We start from the raw sequence: 22,044 nt of genomic DNA, 5'->3' as shown, positions 1-22,044 counted from the left end.
AATTGCTGCTGTCACATTACGTACAGTCTGAACCAGGACAGACCAGAACTGCAGAAACTTGCTATGTCCAGGTGGCAGTGAAGGTGCAGGGAAGATGTGATTCAGACTTTGCAATGCAACCCCGATTCAAGTACAGCAGACATGTTTGAAGTTTCGTAGTTGCAGTAATTTTTTTTTTTATTTAGCAATTTACTTCAGTCATTGCAGAGGATCTATCACAGTTTTTCAGTGGAACAGCAGCAATTGGTGGAGTTTTTAAAAAGAAAGATACTGTTTAAATCAAATGTGATTTGCTGCAGTACAGGATTTCATCACATGGTGGCAGCACAGAGCACTCAGGACTAGACTCTTGGGAGACAAGTTCTCATCCAATCACTTCTCTGCAGATCAGCGCACTGCACCGGCCTTGGCGTCACATTATGCATCTTCCATTAAATGTGACCATATCCATTACAGGGGGGAAGCACATCGCCCACCACTGGACAAGGCCCCCACGAAGACGTCACTATAGGAAGAATCACACATAGCATACTCATGTCAAAATCTGCACACGTTCCTATTTAGAGTTGGATTTGGAACCTTTTTCACCCTTTGTATTACATGACCTAAAAAAATGGAGCTCTACAGGGTGATCCAAGATAAAAATATATGTATTTATTAGGAGCGTTTGTTTTTAAGCTAAACCTGTGTAAATGTGGTAATATACTCCCCAATTGCCATTTCCCCCAGTTTTGAGGTCCGCTCTTCTCCCTCACGTGCCTGTAGTCTGATCACATTTGGTTCGGTGTGACCCAGAAGCGACTTTTACAATGCAAGTCGATGTCAGGACAAGGCTCTGTAGACTTATGTTAGGCTATGGTCACACCATCAATATTGTTCCACTCCTAGTTTTGCCTTACAATCAGAGGAAAAGTACAATAAATACAGATGAGGTGATGTTTCTCTATCACCCACTCCTGGTTTTGGCTTACAAATACGGATGTAAAATACTGACCAAATACTGAACGTGTGACCGCAGCATATATGCAACTTCAGGCTCACGCAAAGCCAAATGTGATCCGGGGAGTCGGAATAGAAGTCATGCGAGTGAGTGAGGAGCGGAGCGGCACACCGGAGATCGGCGAGGATTACCGCACCGACATGACACATTTACATGGGTTTAGCCTATAAAAATAAGTGACTGACTTCTTACTTGGATATATACTGCTGGACATTAAGGCTATGTGCCCACGATTTTTTCCTGAGAGTTTCTGCATCTCCCTGGCAGAAGAAACGCATGCGGATTGTACATGTGGATTGTACATGCGTTTTCCTGCCAGGGACAAGCGGCTGTGAAGCGTTCTTCACATACATTTGCGCATACGGCTTTCCAGGCGATTTTAGCATCACTTGGAAAGTGCTTGTCAACTTGGTCACACTATAACGGCATGGATTTATATACTGTGACCAAAAGAATGGTAAAAAATAAATCTATACTTACCTTCCGATGGCCCCCGGAGTCTTCTTTCACTCTGTTCCAGCTGTGGTGCACTGAAGGACCTGCCGACATCAGCGTCGCGTGACCAGTCACATGACTGACGTCAGCACAGGTCCTTCAGTCCATCGCTAGCTGCCAGCAAGTGAAGAGAAGGAGAGCGGGGGCCGTCAGAAGGTAAATATAATCTTTATTTTATTCTTTTTTTTTTTACAGGTTCTATGGTACCCGGGTCCGGAGGAGAGTCTCCTCTTCTCTAGACCTGGGTACCATCCGCACATTAGAACGCGTGCATTCCACATGTCCTTATCTAGTGAAGCGGAATCCATGCGTTCTAATGCAAGTCAATGATGGCGAAAACGCAGCACTTCCGCAAAATAATTGGTAATGCTGCGTTTTTTTCCGCAATGATAATCCGCAGCGGAAATTTCCGCATGTGCACAACACATGCGGATTATCACTGGGGGACATGGCAGGCCTTCTACCATGCTTTTAAGCGTTTCTGCCGCTGCGGAAACGCTTAAAAAGCACATCTTGGGCACACAGCCTAACACATGAAAAACTTATTAAGCATTGGAATCGATGTTAGACCCGTCAAATTTTTTAGTGCAAGTTTACATCTTTCCTTTTGCATCTCCATTGACAGATGCTAGTCCAGTAGCCTTCTAGCTGACATTTGGCTAGAGATTAAGGCCATGCAATTCCATCTTGCAATAAAAACGTGTACATTAAAATTATGCTTTTAACAGAAGACTTGGTGATGCCATACAGTAGTAACCATCAGCTCATCGTATTAACAGGCCCTTAAAGAATAATTCCCATCCCAGCCTTTTGTGGCCGACAGAAAATGCTTCATCCACGCTCTGCATTCTGGAGGTGAAACTACATAAATGTACCACAGCTAAAGGGCTTGTTCAGCACTTTTATACTGATGACCTAACGTTATTGATTACCCGGCACTTTTCACGTTCAGCTGTTATCACCTGTTGGGGCTGGATGTAAGCGGTGAATGGAAAGGACCACCATGGCTCAGTACGCAGCCTGGTACTCCAGATCAGCTCCTATTGAAATTACTAACAGCTGATCTGCAATATCTGAGCCATGGTGGTCCACTCCATTCACTGCTTACATCCGGCCCACAGCTGATCGTGAAAGTGCCAGATAGGTCATCAATATCAAAGTTCTGAACAAACCCTTTAAAAATCAGTGGGCTAATTATATAGACTCATTTCCAGAAGGCAGAGCATTTTCGGTCAGAGGCATGACTCATATGGGTAGATGTGTCGGATGGCCCAAACTGCCATGAATGAAGATAGCCAATATGTCAGACATTTCAGCAGCTCTCTTTTCATTAGGCTAGTCTCTAGCATGCACTTTATCTTGGCCAGAATCTGAAGTACTGGAGATGGACTCAGATTATGTTCTTTGATCCATCATCCACCTTTAAAGAAGTTGTCCACTACTTTATATGAACCCCCCAATGTATCCCCCCGGGGCCCAGAAGTGTTTTTGTAAATGCCTTGCGGTACCTTTTCTGTCTCTGAGCGGCGCTATCGCTGGCCGCTCAGAGGCATCACGTGGCCCATCACTGATGTCACGACAAGCGAGGTGTGACATCAGTGACGCGCTACCCAGCATCCACCGCGAGCTTTCCCAGTGAAGGAGAGGGAGAGCGCACGGTGGATGCCGGGTGTGACGTGCTGGGTAACCCCACCCACAACCCAGCGTCCACCGTGAAACGCAGATGAGAGACCCCCGTCTGCAGCCGGGGGTCACGTGATGCCTATGAGCGGCCAGTGATAGGTATTAACAAACACTTATGGGCCCTGGGGGGAATACATTGGGGGCTCATATAAAGTAGTGGACAACCCCTTTAAGAGAAGCTGAAGCTGTATGCAGCCCAACAAGCCCATTCTGGCCATCAGTGAGGCCTCAGATTCTCAACCTCACCAAAGAGAATGTCTCATACGGCCATATATAAGATGGTGGCACTCACTATGCAATAAAGGATCTGACACGCATTGGCTTCCAAAACGAAGAATGTTTAATTGTGACACATTATGCCATAAACTCATAGGGAATTGGCTCAAGGAGCTCAGGTTCCTTTCCATAAGTGCGGACGAAGTGAGCTTCCCTTGGTTGGGCGGGCTGTAAAGAAACAAAAGCAAAAATGTATTATCCATTCTAAATATGGAAGTCCCCATCCACTGGTAACTATAAACGCCCTCAGAACCGGTGAAATGATTGACTCATATTTACTATTGAAGCAAATAGTTTGGAGAAGGATCATCAGCGAGCATGAAGAAGTCCGGTCACCGAGGACGAGTAGATACATACCTGACGCTTCAGTTCCACCCACACACCGGTCTCCTTGGCTTCCTTTTTCTTCCTCTCGTTCTCCTTCACGCGCTGCAGGAAGCTGTCTCTGCTCTTGGAGTGACGGATGTGCTCCACGCGGACGTTGATTCTTTTGGCAAGGATCTTACCCCTTTACAGACAAAATGAACCATTACCGGAACTGGCTTTGTAAACTAAAATGAGGTGTAAAGTCAACCTACCCATCTATCCTTGACCAATACATTGCAAATAGGGACGTTTATTTAACAGCGCCTCTGTCAAGATCATTTCCTTTGTACAATGTACAGGAGTGATCAACGTCCATCTACAGGGCTCATTGGGCCACAAGCCGCACTTTGGATGCCTTCACCAAAAGCACCAGTGTCATCCATTTACACTGTCCTGCATTAGGGCAGATCAGTGATCGGCATGTGGCCAAAGATCAAAAGTTTCAGCATCTACAAGGTCCACGCAAGTGGAAATACCTTACAAGGTTCACTTCACAGGACCCGGACCAGCTGTCATGTCAGTAATCTGTGGCAGTAGGACAAGAGCCCAGTGATCCTGCTCCTACCTGCAGCTCTTCATTAGCCATCTTGGCGAGGAGACACGTGCGTCACGCTGTAATGATAACGCACCAGGTCGGCTATCAAAACAAGCTCTGAGGATGTCGTGATATAAGCAGATCTCTGGGCTCTGGTCTGATTACTAACGTGGCCACTGGAACGATTCATGCACATCGATTCGCACCAGCTCTAATTAGGAGACGAGATCAATGGCGAGTCCACGATAAAGTGCATGGACAGATCAGGTTTACTAGTGTCTTGGGTAGTAAGGGGGTGTGCTAACAAGGGAACCCCAATAAAGAGCCTGATACCAAGCACCATAAATATAGTAGTTGGACAGATATCTCTACAACACAGAGCATTTTACTGGCACAATATTTCCAATGTCCACAGGATGCCCCCACAATAGCTGGTCCAGCATCTACATAATGCCCCTTGTGCCACGCACATACAGCTGTCTCCTCTGACAGGATACAAGCAACATACAGGAAGATTTTGCTTGGGTTTTAAGAGGAGGTTTTCTGTAGCCCTGATGAATGACCAATCCAGATACATACAAATCCAACTGGTAAAGTGAAAGGGCTTTGAGTACTCGTACCATCACATCCCCCGTGCACTTACTTGATTTGTTTGTTCACAATTATACCCACAGCGTGCTGGGTCACATTGTAGATACGGCCGGTCTTGCCATGGTAACATTTATGTGGCATGCCTTTTTGAATTGTGCCCATACCCTGCAAAAAACAAAATGTACAGAATGGCAATGATGGGTTAAATTCTTACAACATGGCATGTTGTATGTAAAAGTAGGACCCCAGTTTCTATGAGTCTTTTAGAAGTTGTTACTGCTCAGTTTACCCCCCTAACATCCCAGCACCAAGGCCCCGGTGGCATCGCTGACATGTCGTGCATCCATGTCACAGCAGGTAAAGGAAGTACGGCGGCCACTGAAGCATCAGCACTGAACTAGCGGGGGAGTCATCATGGAATATTTTATAATGTCTCCTGCAGCTAGTTTTCCAAAATTTTTGGACAACCCCAATAATTTTTGTTATGGCAACTTTTTAATTTTATAATATTAGAAAATTGGATAACTGTTCATTATACAAATGAATACAGAAGTTACAAAACATAAAATACTTCAGGAAACCTGTCACCATAAACCCCATCCATCACCTTTAAGATCATAAGAATGGGGTTTTGTATCCCCAGAAAGTGTTTTAGACTTGTCCTGTATGTAAATTGCATGGTCCGGTCCGATGGGTGTCTCCACATTATGATCAGCGCTGCCTCTTATAAGTGCATGTAAGTGGATGACATCTCTCCGTCATCCATGTGATGCCCGAAGTCTCGCGCCTGCGCAGTGGAATCGAAGAGCTGTGCAGGCGCCTCACTGTGAGCTATGGGACAGCCAGTGATCCACTGCGCAGGCGCGAGACTTCGGGCACCACATGGATGACGGAGAGATGTCATCTGCTCACACTTATGAGAGGCAGTGCTGATCACAATGTGGAGACACCCATCAGACCGTACAATTTACATAGAGAGCGGGACAAGTATTAAAACACTGAGGTATGCAGGGGCATGTCTGAGGATATAAAGGAGTTATAATCTTAAAAAGGTGCTGGGCAGTGTTTATAAGCCAAAAAACTGGTGACAGTTTTCCTTTAAGCCCCACTTCTCATTTTCAAGCTTTCGGCCTTGAGCTCAGTGAATAGAAACCTTCCAAGCAGAGGCTGAAAGTCTTATCAGAGACGGAGCCCGAGGGGCCAACACCGATGTGATCTCAGTACTCCCATCATATAAACGTAGTCTGTGCTCTCAGAACCGGTGAAATGATTGACTCACATTTACTTAAAAAGCAAATAGTTTGGAGAAAGGTCATCACAGAGCATGAGCTGTAGTCTATACAGAGGCCTGAAGAAAATCAGAACCTTTGTAAACCAGACACCAAGAGAAAAAGCACTGATCAACCCACAGTCCAACAATACAATGACAGGATCTACAGACGCTTATATATAAAGGGGGTAGTCCCATATTAGTAAGTGGTTTCACGCCATTAGGATATGCCATCAGTTACGATTAGTGGGGTCTCGCTGATGAGCCCCAGTGAGAATTGAGAATGAAGTGACCGCTGCGCTGTTTTATAGCCGTGTCGCCTTCAATCTTCTTTATGTGGAAGCCACATGGTTTTGTAGAAAGTGCAGACAGCCACACAGACTTGAGCATCTGGGAAACCCCATATGCAGAGGGGATACAGCGCTACAGCCCACCCATTCATTGATCACTGGGGGTCCGATAGGTCAGAAAGAAGTGATTAGGCAATAGTACAGCCTAGCAATTTCACGATACAACCTGTATACATTACATATCTCACAGACCTGACAAGGTTGGGATGCTTTAAAAATCTGTCAGAATGGCTTACAACCCCGTTCCAAGTTTTCCCCTTTGCTACTAAAATAAGCATTTTGGACATTTTCAAAGTGATTACACCGGCACTAAGATCTAGTGAATGTATGTAGTTTTTGGCACCAGCGCTTACCTTTATGTCCACAATATCTCCCTTCTTGTAGATGCGCATGTAAGTTGACAGGGGAACCACTCCTAAAAGGAATGAGGATAAAGGTTAACATTTATATAAACCGTGAGGATATTCAAGCATGAAAACCTCACAACGGTGTCCGGTGTAAGCAGTGCTCCAGCACAAATCACTGCCGTGTGCTGATCTTTGCTACAATGTACCAGTGCAGGTAAAACGGATCAGCCAAGCTGTAGGTTAGAATTTCTTCACCAAATTGAAGAACCCTTTTTTTTTTGCAGCAAACATAAATAAGGATCTCTGCAAGTGGTTATTTTTTTTCAAGTGAGGAAAGTCGATAAATTGCAGAGACTTTATATAAGCGAGTATGCATTACTTACATGGGACTGGATAACAGCCTCAGCGATGGCCAGGGCTGTTGAGCCGGTATAAAATGGACCGACTCCTAAAATATATAATACATTGGGTACAGTAGTACAATGCAGGATGTGCTGTATATGTTTTCATAAGAATTTGGGTAAGTTATGAAGTGTCCTATAAAATGTCTGCTCAGTTCCTGATCTCGGCTTTTAGTGGGGATGAATCTGTGCTGCACTTTATGTACACGCTCAGTAGTGAGGCCAGGCTGTGGAGGCAGGAGGCAGGGAAATTGAAGAGTCGGAGGTTTGGCGTAGTGACTTCACAGCCCTGACGATGGCCGCCATTTTTTACAATGAAATTCTGGTCTGTGCTCTCAGAACCGGTGAAATGATTGACTCACATTTACTTAGAAAGTAAATAGTTAGGAAAAAGGTCATCACAGAGCACGAGTGTTACCTGTAGTCTATATAAAGGCCATGGGAAAAAAAAAATAAAAAATCACAATCCTTGTACAAGTGAGATTACATAGAGGAAATTTGGACGACACTGCCCAGAGAGCCATGAAGCTATATTCAAACATTTTCTCCTATTTTTACTTCCTTGAAAAACGGGACTATTTTTCTCAAGTTTTTTTTTTTTTTTTTTAATCGGGCAGCACATACATGCTGCCTGATCCACGGCATCATTTCTGCCAGGTATCCTTAACTCTTTAAACGCTGCGGTGTTTAAGAGACAAATCTACTTTAAAACCCTTTGTGTATAGGGAGACAATCATCACTCAAGGGAAAGTGAGCTGGGAGAAGCCACCAGGGACCCGCCTACCCTACTACTCTCCCGTGCGGCTCGGTCCTCTGCGGCCATAAAAAAAAAAACGTCTCTCTCTAACATGGCAGCAGTTCAAAAACAAACATATGGCTGAGATCATCCAGCCAGGGACTGATATACGCTGCCCGTGGATCAGGTAACCTGTATCAACTGTCAGGTTCCCTTTAATGGCTCAGTTAAAAGCAGACGAAAAACTGAAATGGTCTTCTGTGTTGTATCCGCTTTTCACAGATCCCCATAGACTTTAGTGTCTGATCTGCAAACGGATGAGAATAAGACATGCTCAGAGTGGGTCCGTTTGTGTTTGGGACAAGTACAACCTAAACTGTAGTGGGAGAATACATCCCCTTCCAGCCACAGCCCCTTTACTATATCTTTGCTGACAATGAGGAGTCCTTAACCCCTGGAATAAAGGATGAGCGCACACAGCCCCTCAGCTCTCCATCTGACTTGTATAACCCATCTGAATTACCAGCTAATGAATAAAAATGCTGCAGTCACAGGACGCATCTTACAGTGCTGTAACTTTTTATGTATTATACTTTAGCATGAGCTGCAGACCTTGTACACATCTACATGCACCCAATGGCTTAAAACAGATTCACAAGGTTGATAAATCCAGTCTGTTCAAACTTGTAATTTCTACAAGTCCAAATGGATCCCATTGAATTTATGGAGAATTTTGTGCAAGATTTTGTCCAGTCTTCAAAAAGGCATTTTTACTTTCCACATTTTTTTTTTGTCTGATATCCCATCTGCCAGCTCACAGCAGCCGCTCTCCACATACAATTTAATGCATATGTGGAGCCCATGAAACCTATAGGAGTTTTGGATTTATGAGTTCTTAGAAAAAGCTGCTGTTGTGAATAAACTAGGAAAGCAGCAACTCTGCTAAATGTCAGAAACCTTGGCAGGATCCATTACACCCCACCGTAAATCAATGAGGCCAGACAGGACCCAAGGGTATGTATCATTGTGTGCAGAATCCAGCTATATGTTGAGGTTGGAAGCACGATGTAAGTATGAATGATTATAGCCATTTAGCAAATACTCTACACAACGTGTGAACCGGTATCTCACCATGTTTGCGGAAGGGTCTGGAGAACATATAACGGGTTCCACGCCTTTTGCCTCTTGTGTTGGTCATTTTTGCAACTTACTAGAAGAAAAAAAAAAAAAAACATTAAAAGTTTGCACACAAAAACCACTGTACAGACTGTGTACAGGTACTTACAAACTGGGACAATGCTCTCCAAGATACCCGAATGCAAACCCCAACTGTGATTACACAGATCTGAGCATAATCAGTATACATGGGACTGTCAAAATGGCAAAACCTTTCTAAATGCTATTTACAGCAAGAGTTTACTACTCAAGACCAACCAGAATCAGCCAAAGATGGTAACCACTAAAGATGATATCTCACTGCAGCAGCAATAAAACATACAATCTGATTAAGGGGTTATTCAACAAGGATCTCAGTCCCTTCAGTACAATCCAGGCAGCAACTGAGTTGGAAACTGCTCCTACTTACCAAAGGGGATCCCCTGTTGCTAAAGGACCACTCCAGCAATTTTATTTTTCATTATTTTCCTATGTGAGAGTGTAGTAACACTTACCGACCACCATCTTCTCCTGGTATTAACAGAAATCCACACTAAGTCACCGCATTTGTGACCTGCTGAATCACACAGTAGCTTGCTGTATGGTACAGAGGTCACTTTTTGAATTTTCTCAATATAAGTCTATGAGACTCAGAACAAGACTCTAGCCTCCTTTTTCGCACCATAGAATTTGATTGAGATTGTAACCGCATCCCTATAGTGACCCAGCAGGTTACAGAGGCGGTGACATGACGCCAGAGCAGGGCTGACACTGCAAGACAACAGTGGCCAGTGAGTATATTACTACCCTCACTACTTATATACAGAATGGTTAGAACATGGGAAAATGAGAAATTTCACTGCAGTGCTCCTTTAAGATTGTTGAACACATTAGATCACCCAAACAGCTAATGTGTATGGAGGAGTCCAGAAAATCCTTAAAGCAGATGTCAGTGTAATGGAGGCTCATACACACCCGATCCTGGCATCAATTAAGCCGTCTAGAAGCAGTTTATTCCCCTCTCCCTATTAAGAGCACATAGGGTGGCTCAGTGGTTAGCACTTTAGCCTTGCAGTGCTGGGGTACTGGGTTCAAATCCCACCAAGGACAACATCTGCAAGGAATTTGTATGTTCTCTCCGTGTTTGTGTGGGATTCCTCCGGGTTCTCCGGTTTCCTCCCACACTCCAAAGACATCCTGATAGGGAATGTAGATTGTGAGCCCCAATGGGGACAGTGATGATGTCTGTAAATTGTCTGAATTGTGAAGCGCTGCAGAATATGTTGGAGCTATATAAAAATAAAGATTATTAGTATTTTTAAGCGAGCATCAGTCCACAGGATTTGTGATCGGTATTTGCTTGGTATCCAACCACTGGGACCCCCACCAATCCCCAAAAAACAGGTTCTGAAATGTTGTCATAATGAAGCAATGGCAAACCTAAGCCATTCATTCTCTATAGGACTGCTTTCAGCCAAGTATGGAGCTCAATGGTGTCCAGTAGATAATAAACGAAGCTTGGGCATTACATATGGCTATCGATCCATTAGGCCTGGTCATTGCATTTCTAAGGATCTATAGGGATCCCAGCAGCTGGATCTGCTCCATAAGTCATCTCCTATCTTGTGGTTTAAGAACTTCTAATGTTTGAATAATCCTTTTAAGAGACCCATAGCTGAAAAAACAAAAATAATCTCCCACACCGGCGCTGCGGCGCCGCCTCCCCTCCCCCCAGCACCCACATCCATGAGGGAAGTCAACAGCTCGGACAGAACATGAACGCTTCTCCAGTCCCCCCTCACTTCTGTCCGCAGTCATACACCCTCCTGTGCTCAGCTGCCTCCGCACAGCACACAGCGTGACCCGGTCACCATCCTGAGCACAGCAGGCCACAGCGAGCAGCCATCACCGCCCTGTATCCCCGGGACCCACCGACGCCGGCTCCCCGTCACCTCCCGCTCACACAGCAGACTACCTCAACCCCAAACCCCGGCGGATAGTGCAGAATTCCCCCTATATCCCGGGAGCCCGAGCTCTCATGCGGCTACCTGCAAGATGGCGGGTCCAGCGGAAAGAGAGAGCGCAGGCTCCGCCTCTCCGCACATCATCCCCCCGGAGCATGTCTAACTCACTGCCTGACCGGAATCTAATGATCGCCCGACAGTTTACGTGTCGGAGATAGGAGAAGATATACAAACACAAATGTATACGCTCGAGCATTGGTTACAGAGAATATTACACAGGCAATGCTGAGGACAGCAGGTTTAGGCCCGGCGGAAGAGGATAGAATTCAGTGAGGCTGTCGTGACGTCATTAGGCATGCGCAGACTGTCTGTGAGCGGCTAAGCTTTTGCGTCACTAGTCAACCATGATAGTCGTTATTAAACCTTTGTAGAATGTGGACATGCACACGGTCAGTATTTTACCTCAGTATTTGTAAGTCAAATCCAGGAGTGGGTGATCAATACAGAAGTGGTGACGTGTTTCTATTATACTTTTCCTCTGATTGTTCCTTTCCTGGTTTTGGCTTACAAATACTGATATAAAATACTGACCAAATACTGAATGTGTGAACGTGATCTATCAGGGTGTTTTGGTTTTAGCAAAAAAAAAAAGTACAATAAAATGTTGAGCAGATTTCCTTAGACTTTTTCACATCTTCATGGTAAGATCTCTGCTTGCTGTGATGGAATAAACGCTTGCTTCTCTATATTGGATATAAATGTGGACCCAGGCGCTCGGCTCAGTAGTGTAAGGTCTCGCTCCCACTTGTGATTAAATCAGACTAATGCAATCCGAAAAAAAAATCAGATTGCATTTGGTCCAATGGTAATCTATGAGTGTGTGCTCAGGGACGTTTTTTTTTTCAGCTCTGATCGGATCGAGATCGGACTGAAAAAAAAAAGTCTGAAAATTGTATGCAGAATTCAGATCGCACGCCCCATATAAGCCTATAGGTGTGTGTGAAATATCGCAATGCACTCGGATGTCACCCGAGTGCAGTGCGATTCCCGAGGACACACTGGCTGTCTTTATTATCGGAAAATATTTAGATTTCAGAGCCCTCAGCGGTTGATACCTTTTAATGGCTAACTGAAAAGATGGTAGCAAATTGCAAGCTTTAGAGACTACTCAGGCCTCTTCATCAGGCATAGTAAAACACAAAATCTGAAGAGTCACATATTTATACACAATAAGACACAGAAATAATGCAATAGATGAGACAGGTGACGGAAAGCAAAACTATTAGTGGGAGGAGGGAGAAAGAGCTGCGTTCATAAATATTGGAGCAGTTCATAGATAAGGAGTGTGAAAGTTTTATTGTCCTGTGATTGAGGTCTGCTCTGGGGCTGTGATGCCCCCACAGGTCTGAGGAGCACATTCCTTAAGCCCCCGTCTCACATAGCGAGATCGCTAGCGAGATCGCTGCTGTGTCACGGTTTTGGTGACGCAACAGCGACCTCACCAGCGATGTCGCTATGTGTGACACTTTGCAACGATCAGGCCCCTGCTGTGAGGTCGCTGATCGCTGCAAAGTGTCCTGGACCATTTTTTGGTCGTTGCTCTCCCGCTGGTCAGCACACATCGCTGTGTGTGACCAGCGGGAGCAGCGATCAGGCTGGTAACTATGGTAAACATCGGGTTACTAGGGGCACATGCGCACCTTGTAACCCATTGTTTATCATGGTTACGAGCCTGCTAAAGTGAGCGGTAACCTCCCGCTCACTGTAGCAGAGTGGTAACCATGATAAACAACGGGTTACTAGGAGCGCGTGTGCCCCTAGTAACCCGATGTTTACCATAGTTACCAGCCTGCTCCTGCTTCAGGACATCGTGGAAAGATTCTTTCCACGATGTCGCTGCTCCCCTGATCATTGGTGAGCCTGCCTGTTTGACAGCTCACCAGCGACCACATAGCGATGCAGCAACGATCCCTGACAGGTCGTATCGTTGTCAGGATCGTTGCAGCCTCGCTAAGTGTGACGGGGCCTTTAGTTGATGTAGGTCTATGGATTAATGTTTCTCCTTGTGGAGAGTGACATACCGGCTCTGGCATGCCAAGGTAAGGAGGCTTATTCTCCTTACAGTGCTCCTCTGGGAAATCTAATATGTAAATTGCATATTAGTTGATGTAGAAAGACATAAATCCATGCAGCTCATTCATTCCTGCACTGAATGTGTCAAAGGTTGTCATAAGTTTGTATTCCCAGACTCTTCTGTCTCTCTGAGATTTGAAGTTACCTTTTAATACCAGTATTTTCATGTCCATGATGCTGTGATCAGGGATACAAAAATGTTTGGCCACAGATAGATCTATTCTTTTTTCTGTTATTGTGTGGTGATGAGAATTCATCCTTGCTCTGAGTTTTTTCCCTGTCTCCCCCCAGCAGGACATTTGGTGCATATAATTAAGTACACCACATTAGATGTGATGCAGCTGAAGGTACCTGGGATCTCGCAGTCCTGATGTGAGCAGAGGATCTTCATCTTGTCCGTGGTCATTATAAATGGTTTTACATTTTTTTCTGGTTGCAGGGAAAGGTTCCTGTGACTGTTAAAGAGGACAGGGAGGTCTGACTGATATTTCTTAGATTTGGGGGCTGCCTACAACACAGAAGTGGGGGGGGGGGGGGTCTGGAAATATGGATTGTAATTGGGCATGTTTTTTTTAGTAAAGGTTGTAGTTTTCGTGCAGCTCCCCTTGGCATCTCCAGGTTTGGATTACAGGTGTAGAAGCCAATTGACCGGTCAACATACCTTACATGGGACAGTTTCCATCCAAAACACATGAAAAACTCTATTGTCTACAGCAAAGTCATCAGATACAATCGGATATGTTCCAACCCTATGGATAGAGACAAACACCTTGGTGGCCTCAGAAAGACCTTTTTGAATCAGGGCTACCATCCAAGAACAATTGAGAACTAGATTACAAGAGCCACCAGAATATCAAAGAATCATCTCCTACATTGCAAAACCAAAGAAGAAAGCAACCGGATTCCTCTAGTAGTCACCTACAATCCAAACCTGGAGGTGTTAAGGGGAGCTGCACGGAAACTACGACCTTTATTACAAAAGGATGCCCGATTACAATCCATATTTCCAGACCCCGCACTTCTGTGTTTTAGGCAGCCCCCAAATCTAAGAAACATCACTGTCAGAAGCTCCCTGTCATCTCCACCAGCTACAGGAGCCTTTCCCTGCAACCAGAAAAAGTGTAAAATTTGTCCATTTATAATAATCACGGACAAGATAACGATTCCCAGCTCACATCAGGACTATAAGATCCCAGGTACTTTCAGCTGCATCACATCTAATGTGGTGTACTTAATTATATGTATCAAATGTCCAGCTGGGGGTCTGTATGTGGGGGAGACAGGACAAAAACTTAGAACAATGATGAATTCTCATCGCCACACAATAAAAAATAAATAAATAGATCTACCTATGGCCAAACATTTTTGTATCCCTGATCACAGCATCATGGACATGAAATTACTGATATTAAAAGGTAATTTCAAATCTCAGAGAGACAGAAAAGTCTGGGAATACAAACTCATGACGACCTTTCCCACTCAGTGCAGGAATGAATGGGCCGCATGGATGTATGTCATTCTATATCAAATGATATGCAATTTACATATTCAATTTCTCAGAGGAGCATTGCATGGGAAATAAGACTCCTTTCCTTGGCATGCCAGAGCTGGTATATCATTCTCCACAAGGAAAGTCTGGGAATACAAACTCATGACAACCTTTGACACACTCAGTGCAGGAATGAGTGTGTCGAATGAATTTATGTCTTTCTATATCAACTAAGGAATGTGCTCCCCAGACCTTGTCTGTGCATCACAACCCTGGACCAGATCTCAATCACAGGACAATAAAACTTTCCCTCTTCTTATCTATGAACTGCTCCAATATTTACGGCCACAACTGTTTCTCCCCATCCCACATTGATAGTTCTACTTCGTGTCACCTGTCTTACTACTGCATTATTCCTGTTTCCTGTTGTGTATAAATATTTGATTCTTTAGGTTTTTTTGTTATACTGAGCCTGATGAAGAGGCCTGAGTAGTCTCGAAAGCTGCAATTTGTTACCATCTTTTCAGTTAGTCATTAAAAGGCGTCAAACACTCAGGACTCTCAAATTCTAATATTTTTCTATCTACTGGCTAACACGGTACAAATATATATATTTGTCCTATATAATTTATTATTGGGGACACTCTGGCTGTCTTTATTATGGGGGATGCTCTGGCTGTCTTTATCATGGGGGACATTCTGGATGTCCTTATTATGGGGGACCCGCTGACTGATATTATGTGGAACACTCTGGCAGTCTTTATTATGTGGAACACTCTGACTGTCTTTATTATGGGGGACGCACTGGCTGTCTTTATTTTAGGGGTCACTCTGGCTAATATTATGGGTTTCAATTTGGCGGTCTTTATTATTGGGGACACTGGCTGACTTTATTATGGGGGATGCTCTGGCTGTTTTTATTATGGGGGACGCTCTGGCTGTCTTTATTACGGGGGACACTTTGGCTGTCTTTATTATCATAGAATCATAGAATCATAGAATGGTTGAGTTGGAAGGGACCTCCTGGGTCATCTGGTCCAACCCCCTGCTCAAAGCAGGATTCACTAGATCATCTCAGACAGATGTCTGTCCAGCCTCTGTTTGAAGATGTCCATTGAAGGGGAACTCACCACCTCTCGTGGCAGCCTGTTCCACTCATTAATCACCCTGTCAAAAAGTTTTTTCTAATATCTAATCTGTGTCTCCTCCCATTTAGTTTCATCCCATTGCTTCTAGTCTTTCCTTGTGCAAATGAGAATAAAGATGATCCTTCTACAATGTGACAGCCCTTGACATATTTGTAGACAGCTATTAAGTCTCCTCTCAGTCTTCTTTTTTGCAAGCTAAACATTCCCAAATCCTGCAACCGTTCCTCATAGGACATGGTTTGCAGACCAGTCACCATTCTGGTCGCTCTTCTCTGAACTTGCTCCAGTTTGTCTATGTCTTTTTTAAAATGTGGTGCCCAAAACTGTACACAGTATTCCAGATGAGGTCTGACCAAAGAGGAGTAAAGACCGATAATGACTTCACATGATCTAGACTGTATGCTTCTGTTAATACATCCCAGAATTGTATTTGCCTTTTTTGCTGCTGCATCACACTGTTGACTCATGTTTAGTCTATGATCTATTAGTATACCTAAGTCTTTTTCACATGTACTGTTGCTTAGCTCTATTCCTCCCATTCTGTATATGCTTTTTAAATTTTTATTGCCCAGATGTAGTACTTTGCATTTTTCCCTGTTAAAAACCATTCTGTTGGTTGCTGCCCACAGCTCCAGTTTATTTAGGTCTTTTTGAATCCTCTCTCTCTCTTCTCTAGTATTAGCTATCCCTCCTAGCTTTGTGTCATCAGCAAATTTAATCAGTTTACCCTCAATTCCTTCATCTAAATCATTGATAAAGATGTTGAACAATACAGGTCCCAGGACGGAGCCCTGTGGTACCCCACTTGAGACATTCATCCAGCTGGATGTGAAGCCATTTACAACCACCCTTTGAGTCCGATCACTAAGCCAGTTATGAATCCACCTAACAGTTGCCTGGTCCATTGCATACTTGGTCATTTTTTCAATAAGGATGGTGTGAGATACTTTGTCAAATGCTTTGCTGAAGTCAAGATATACTATATCTACAGCATTTCCCTGATCCACCCAGTCAGTGATTCTGTCATAGAAGGAAATTAAGTTAGTCTGACATGACTTGTTAGTTACAAACCCATGCTGACTCTGGTTAATCACTTCATTCTTATCCATGTACTTACATACATGTTGTTTAATAATTTGTTCAAAGATCTTTCCTGGTATAGAAGTCAGACTCACCGGCCTATAGTTCCCTGGGTCCACCTTCTTCCCCTTTTTAAAGATAGGAACAACATTTGCTCTTCTCCAGTCTTCTGGGACTTCTCCTGTTCTCCAAGAATTTTCAAAGATTATGGAGAGTGGTTCTAAAATTTCTTCTACGATCTCCTTCAGTACTCTGGGGTGTAATTCATCTGGACCTGGAGACTTGAACTCATTTATGTTAGCTAAATATTCCCTCACAATCTTTCTGTTTACAGATAACTTTGATTCCTCTATTCCTTTAAAAGAACAGTGAAGATCAGTTGATGTTACATTTTCTTTCTGAGAGAAAACAGATGCAAAATAGGAATTAAAAAGTTCGGCCTTCTCAACATCCTCTCTTACCATTTCTCCATTTTCATCCTGTAAAAATCCTATAGCATCTTTGACTTTTCTTTTACTTTTGACATACCCCCAAAATCCTTTTTTATTGCTTTTGACATCTCTTGCAAGCCTTAATTCATTGTCAGCTTTAGCTAACCTGATACGTGCCCTGCAGGATCTGCAGACTGCATTATAATCTTCTTTAGATATGCCTCCCTCTTTCCATTTAATAAACATTTCTTTCTTTCTTTTTAGCATGTGTTTAAGTTCTGTGTTCATCCATCCTGGTTTCCTTAAATGCTTCCCATTCTTCCTACTTTTCGGGATTGTTAACGATTGTGCTTTGAGAATCTCATTTTTAAAAATTTCCCATCCTTCCTGGACATTTTTGTCCTTAAGGACATCCAGCCATTGGATCCCTCCTATTCTCTTTCTGAGTCTCTTAAAATCTGACTTTCTAAAATCTAACCTTGAAGTTTGAGTCTTCACATGTCTTCCTCCTCTAGTTATCCAAAATTCTATAATAGCATGATCACTGCCTCCTAGGGTCCCAGCCACCTTTACCTCCTCAACCATTTCCTCCCTGTTTATAAGGATTAGATCCAAAGTAGCAGATCCCCTTGTTTTCTCCCCTACCTTTTGGAAGATAAAGTTGTCAGCAAGAGAGGATAAGAATTTGCTTGACCTATTAGTTTTACTTGAGAGAGATTCCCAACAAATGTCTGGATAGTTGAAATCTCCCATGACCACTACGTCATATTTTTTGGAGAACTTGGTCATTTGATACATAAAGAGTTCATCCATATCTTCAGCTTGCCCAGGTGGCCTGTAGTAAATGCCTACAATGGTGTCCTTTCCGTTGTTCTCTCCTTGTATTCTTACCCAAACAGTTTCCACAGAACTCCCAGTCTCTGTAGCTTCAATCTCTGTGCAGATATACGCTTTTCTAACATTTAATGCAACACCTCCTCCTCGTTTATCAAGTCTGTTTCTTGCAAATAAGTTGTATCCTTTTAGCCTTTTATTCCAATCATGTGTATCGTCCCACCAAGTTTCAGTGATTCCAATGACATCATATTCCTTTTCCTGCATTAGTAGTTCCAATTCTCCTTGTTTGTTGCCCATGCTTTGTGCATTTGTATAAAAACATTTTAGTTTGTGATTGGTTTCTCTTCCTCCCATATTTTTATTATTTAAATTGTTTTGTCTTTGTTCTTCCTTTCCACTTCCAGTAGCAGAGATCTCAATAGTATTTGTCAGTTGTATGGCTTTTTCTGGCCTTTTGCTTCCCTTCCCACATTGTTCTAGTTTAAAGCTCTCCTGATGAGTGTAGCAAGGCGACTTCCAAATACATGTTTTCCAGTCTTCGTAAGGTGCACCCCATCTCTAGCAAGTAGTCCATCGTATAGGTAATTCACTCCGTGATCCAGAAATCCAAATCCTTGTTGACGGCACCATCGACGTAGCCAGTTGTTCACCTGTAGAATCTTATTCCACCTCATTGTTCCATGGCCATCCACTGGGAGGATGGATGAGAAGACCACCTGCGCTCCCAATTCTTTCACTTTCTTGCCTAAGTCTTCAAAGTCACTGCAGATGGTTTCCAGGTCCTTTCTTGCGGTGTCATTTGTCCCCACATGTATTAGCAGGAATGGGTAGTGATCTGTAAGTCTGAAGAGTCTTGATATCCTGTCAGACACATCTTTAATTTTTGCTCCTGGAAGACAGCACATTTCTCTTGAGGTTATGTCTGGTCTGCAGATAGCGGCCTCTGTTCCTCTTAACAGGGAATCCCCCATGACCACCACTCTCCGTTTTTTCTTCACAACATTCTTCTTTCTCCATCCAGGAGGATTCTGAGGGCTTACAAGGTTATTCATTGCAGGCAAAGTCTTATTTTGCTGTATTTCTTCATGGTTCTCCTGCGTGAGAGCCTGGTACTGGTTCCTGAGCAGTATGGGTGCTGACTGCCTCTCGATCCTCCTGCTTCTGTGGGTCACATGCTTCCATTCCTCTGTTTCGTCAGGTGCAGTTCGAATTTCTTCTCTTTCTGAATCATGAAGAGATAATTCTGCTCTGTCTAAGAACTCTTCACCTTCCTTAATGATTTTCAAGGTAGTTAACCTCTCTTCTAGATTTCGCAACTTTTCCTCCAACAGGGACACAAGCTTGCATTTTTGGCATGTGAAGTTTGGCTTTTCCACTGGCAAGTCTGTGAACATGTAGCAGGATATGCAGCTCACCAAATGGCTCCTGGACTCTTCCATGTTCTTATTGTTAATGTTCTGAAAACAGTGAAAAAAGCTTAAAAAAAAAGCTTCAAAAGGTGCGCGGTTTACCGATGTCCTCTTTTCAGCTCCAATAGCCAAAATCCAGTGTTCTTTGAGCTTGCGGAGACTCTTCACTTACCCCAAAATGCAGTGGGAATATGCAAATTATCTCCTCAGGACTCCTCCCCTGGTTTACCGATGTCCTCTTTTCAGCTCCAACAGCCAAAATCCAGTGTTCTTTGAGCTCGCGGAGACTCTTCACTTACCCCAAAATGCAGTGGGAATATGCAAATTATCTCCTCAGGACTCCTCCCCTGGTTTACCGATGTCCTCTTTTCAGCTCCAACAGCCAAAATCCAGTGTTCTTTGAGCTTGCGGAGACTCTTCACTTACCCCAAAATGCAGTGGGAATATGCAAATTATCTCCTCAGGACTCCTCCCCTGGTTTACCGATGTCCTCTTTTCAGCTCCAACAGCCAAAATCCAGTGTTCTTTGAGCTTGCGGAGACTCTTCACTTACCCCAAAATGCAGTGGGAATATGCAAATTATCTCCTCAGGACTCCTCCCCTGGTTTACCGATGTCCTCTTTTCAGCTCCAACAGCCAAAATCCAGTGTTCTTTGAGCTCGCGGAGACTCTTCACTTACCCCGAAATGCAGTGGGAATATGCAAATTATCTCCTCAGGACTCCTCCCCTGGTTGATGCTATGGCTGTCTTTTATGGTTGATGCTATGGCTGTCTTTATTTTAGGGGACACTCTGGCAAATATTATTATGGGGGACACTCTCTTCTGTCTCTGGAAGTAACGTTCAGTGATGTGAAAAAGTGTTTGCCCCCTTCCTGATTTCTTATTCTTTAGCATGTTTGTCACTTAAATGTTTCAGATCACAAAACAAATGTAAATATTAGACAAAGATAACACAAGTAAACACGAAATGCAGTTTTCAATTGAATGTCTTCATTATTAAGGGAAAAAGAAATCCAAACCTACAGGGCCCTGTGTGAAAAAAGTGATTGCCCCCTAAACCTAATAACTGGTTGGACCGCCCTTAGCAGCAACAACTGCAATCAAGCGTTTGAGATAATTGGCAATGAGTCTTTTACAACGCTCTGGAGGAATTTTGGCCACTCATCTTTGCAAAATTGTTGTAATTTGGCCACATTGGAGGGTTTCCGAGCATGAACAACCTTTTTAGGCCACGGCCCCACTATCAGTATTTGGTCAGTATTTTTTCTCAAGAGTGGGAGCCAAAACCAGGTGAGGAACAATCAGAGAAAAGGTATAATAGAAACAAGTCACCAGTTCCGCATTTATTACCCACTCCTGGTTTTGGCTCCCACTCCTGAGAAAAAATACTGACCTAATACTGATCATTCTATGATTCTATGATTCTATGATTCTATGATCAAATACTGATAGTGCGGCCAAGTCCTTAAGGTCATGCCTCAGCATCTCAATCAGATTAAGGTCAGGACTTTGACCAAGACACTCCAAGGTCTTAATTTTGTTTTCTTAAGCCAGTCAGAGGTGAACTTGCTGCTGTGTTTTGGATCATCCTACTGCATAACCCAAGTGCCGTTCAGCTTGAGGTCATGAACAGATGGCAGAACATTCCCCTTTAGAATTTTTTGGTAGACAGCAGAATTCATGGTTCCTTTACCATGTTACGGATCCGGGTGGTGGAACCTCTGTGCTGCGGTGCAAGGAGGGACCAGAGGGGCGTAACTAGGTATCAACTCGGACCGACCAAGGTCGTATGGCGGCTCCATCAACTCCGTAACCAGGGAGGGACTGAGCAGAGGGACCAGGTGCTACTCTGGGCACCGACCTTGTATGAGAGCAGGTGACTCCCACGGGTCAGAAGGCAGGGACTGACCGGTACAGCAGATGAGCACGACAGGCAGGCTGGCGGGTGATCCGGGCAGGCAGGCACGGCAGGTACCTCCAGGTAGGCTGGCTGGTAGGCACGGCAGGTAACAGGCAGGAAGCGGGTTGGCAGGCACGGCAGGTAACAGGCTGGAGCCTCCAGGTAGGCTGGCTGGTAGGCACGGCAGGTAACAGGCAGGTGCTTCTAGGTAAGCAGGTGGGCAGAGCCCATAGACAGACTGTCAGTAGGCAGACTGTCGGGCTGGAGAGTAGACAAGCAGACAGACTGGACTAGTAGTCCGGATGGTGGACTGGACTTGTAGTCTGGCTGGCGGGCTGGACTGGTAGTCAGGCTAGCAACGGGACCTGAGGGCTGAAGCAGAGTATCACACACAAAGCTACAACCTTGCACGGGCACCTCCATATTGGAGGAGGTGCCTTCTATAG

The 22,044-nt window shown here is 44.1% G+C and overlaps 1 protein-coding gene and 1 non-coding gene across 2 annotated transcripts; both read right to left on the bottom strand.

The window, feature by feature from the left end:
- Positions 1–3,495: 3,495 nt before the first annotated feature.
- RPL21 (ribosomal protein L21) lies at positions 3,496–11,330 on the bottom strand. The gene is made up of 6 exons (XM_073662467.1): positions 11,254–11,330; positions 9,182–9,260; positions 6,920–6,981; positions 4,999–5,111; positions 3,812–3,962; positions 3,496–3,622 (listed from the first exon to the last, which is right to left on the bottom strand). The coding sequence occupies exons 2-6, from the start codon at positions 9,246–9,248 to the stop codon at positions 3,533–3,535; spliced, it is 483 nt and encodes a 160-aa protein (XP_073518568.1). The 5' UTR covers positions 9,249–9,260; positions 11,254–11,330; the 3' UTR covers positions 3,496–3,532.
- On the bottom strand, positions 4,830–4,964 carry LOC141256946 (small nucleolar RNA SNORA27). Its single transcript, XR_012317885.1, has one exon. It is a non-coding gene; the product is annotated as a small nucleolar RNA SNORA27 (small nucleolar RNA).
- Positions 11,331–22,044: the final 10,714 nt, after the last annotated feature.

This window comes from Phyllobates terribilis, unplaced genomic scaffold, assembly GCF_046119375.1.
Source record: "Phyllobates terribilis strain yellow unplaced genomic scaffold, ASM4611937v1 Scaffold_2__4_contigs__length_985480577, whole genome shotgun sequence".
NCBI classification, from domain to species: Eukaryota; Metazoa; Chordata; class Amphibia; order Anura; family Dendrobatidae; genus Phyllobates; species Phyllobates terribilis.
Note: the sequence above shows the minus strand (reverse complement) of the source record. Positions and strands in the feature narration are given on the sequence as shown.

What these genes read in the sequence shown, in the direction of transcription:
- RPL21 (XM_073662467.1), bottom strand. Translation starts at nt 9,248, where the DNA reads ATGACCAACACAAGAGGCAAAAGGCGTGGAACCCGTTATATGTTCTCC. An exon ending in GAGATATTGTGGACATAAAG is followed by an intron (nt 5,112 to 6,919) that starts GTAAGCGCTGGT and finishes TGTTTTTTGCAG; the next exon opens with GGTATGGGCACAATTCAAAA. An exon ending in GGGTGGAACTGAAGCGTCAG is followed by an intron (nt 3,623 to 3,811) that starts GTATGTATCTAC and finishes GTTTCTTTACAG; the next exon opens with CCCGCCCAACCAAGGGAAGC.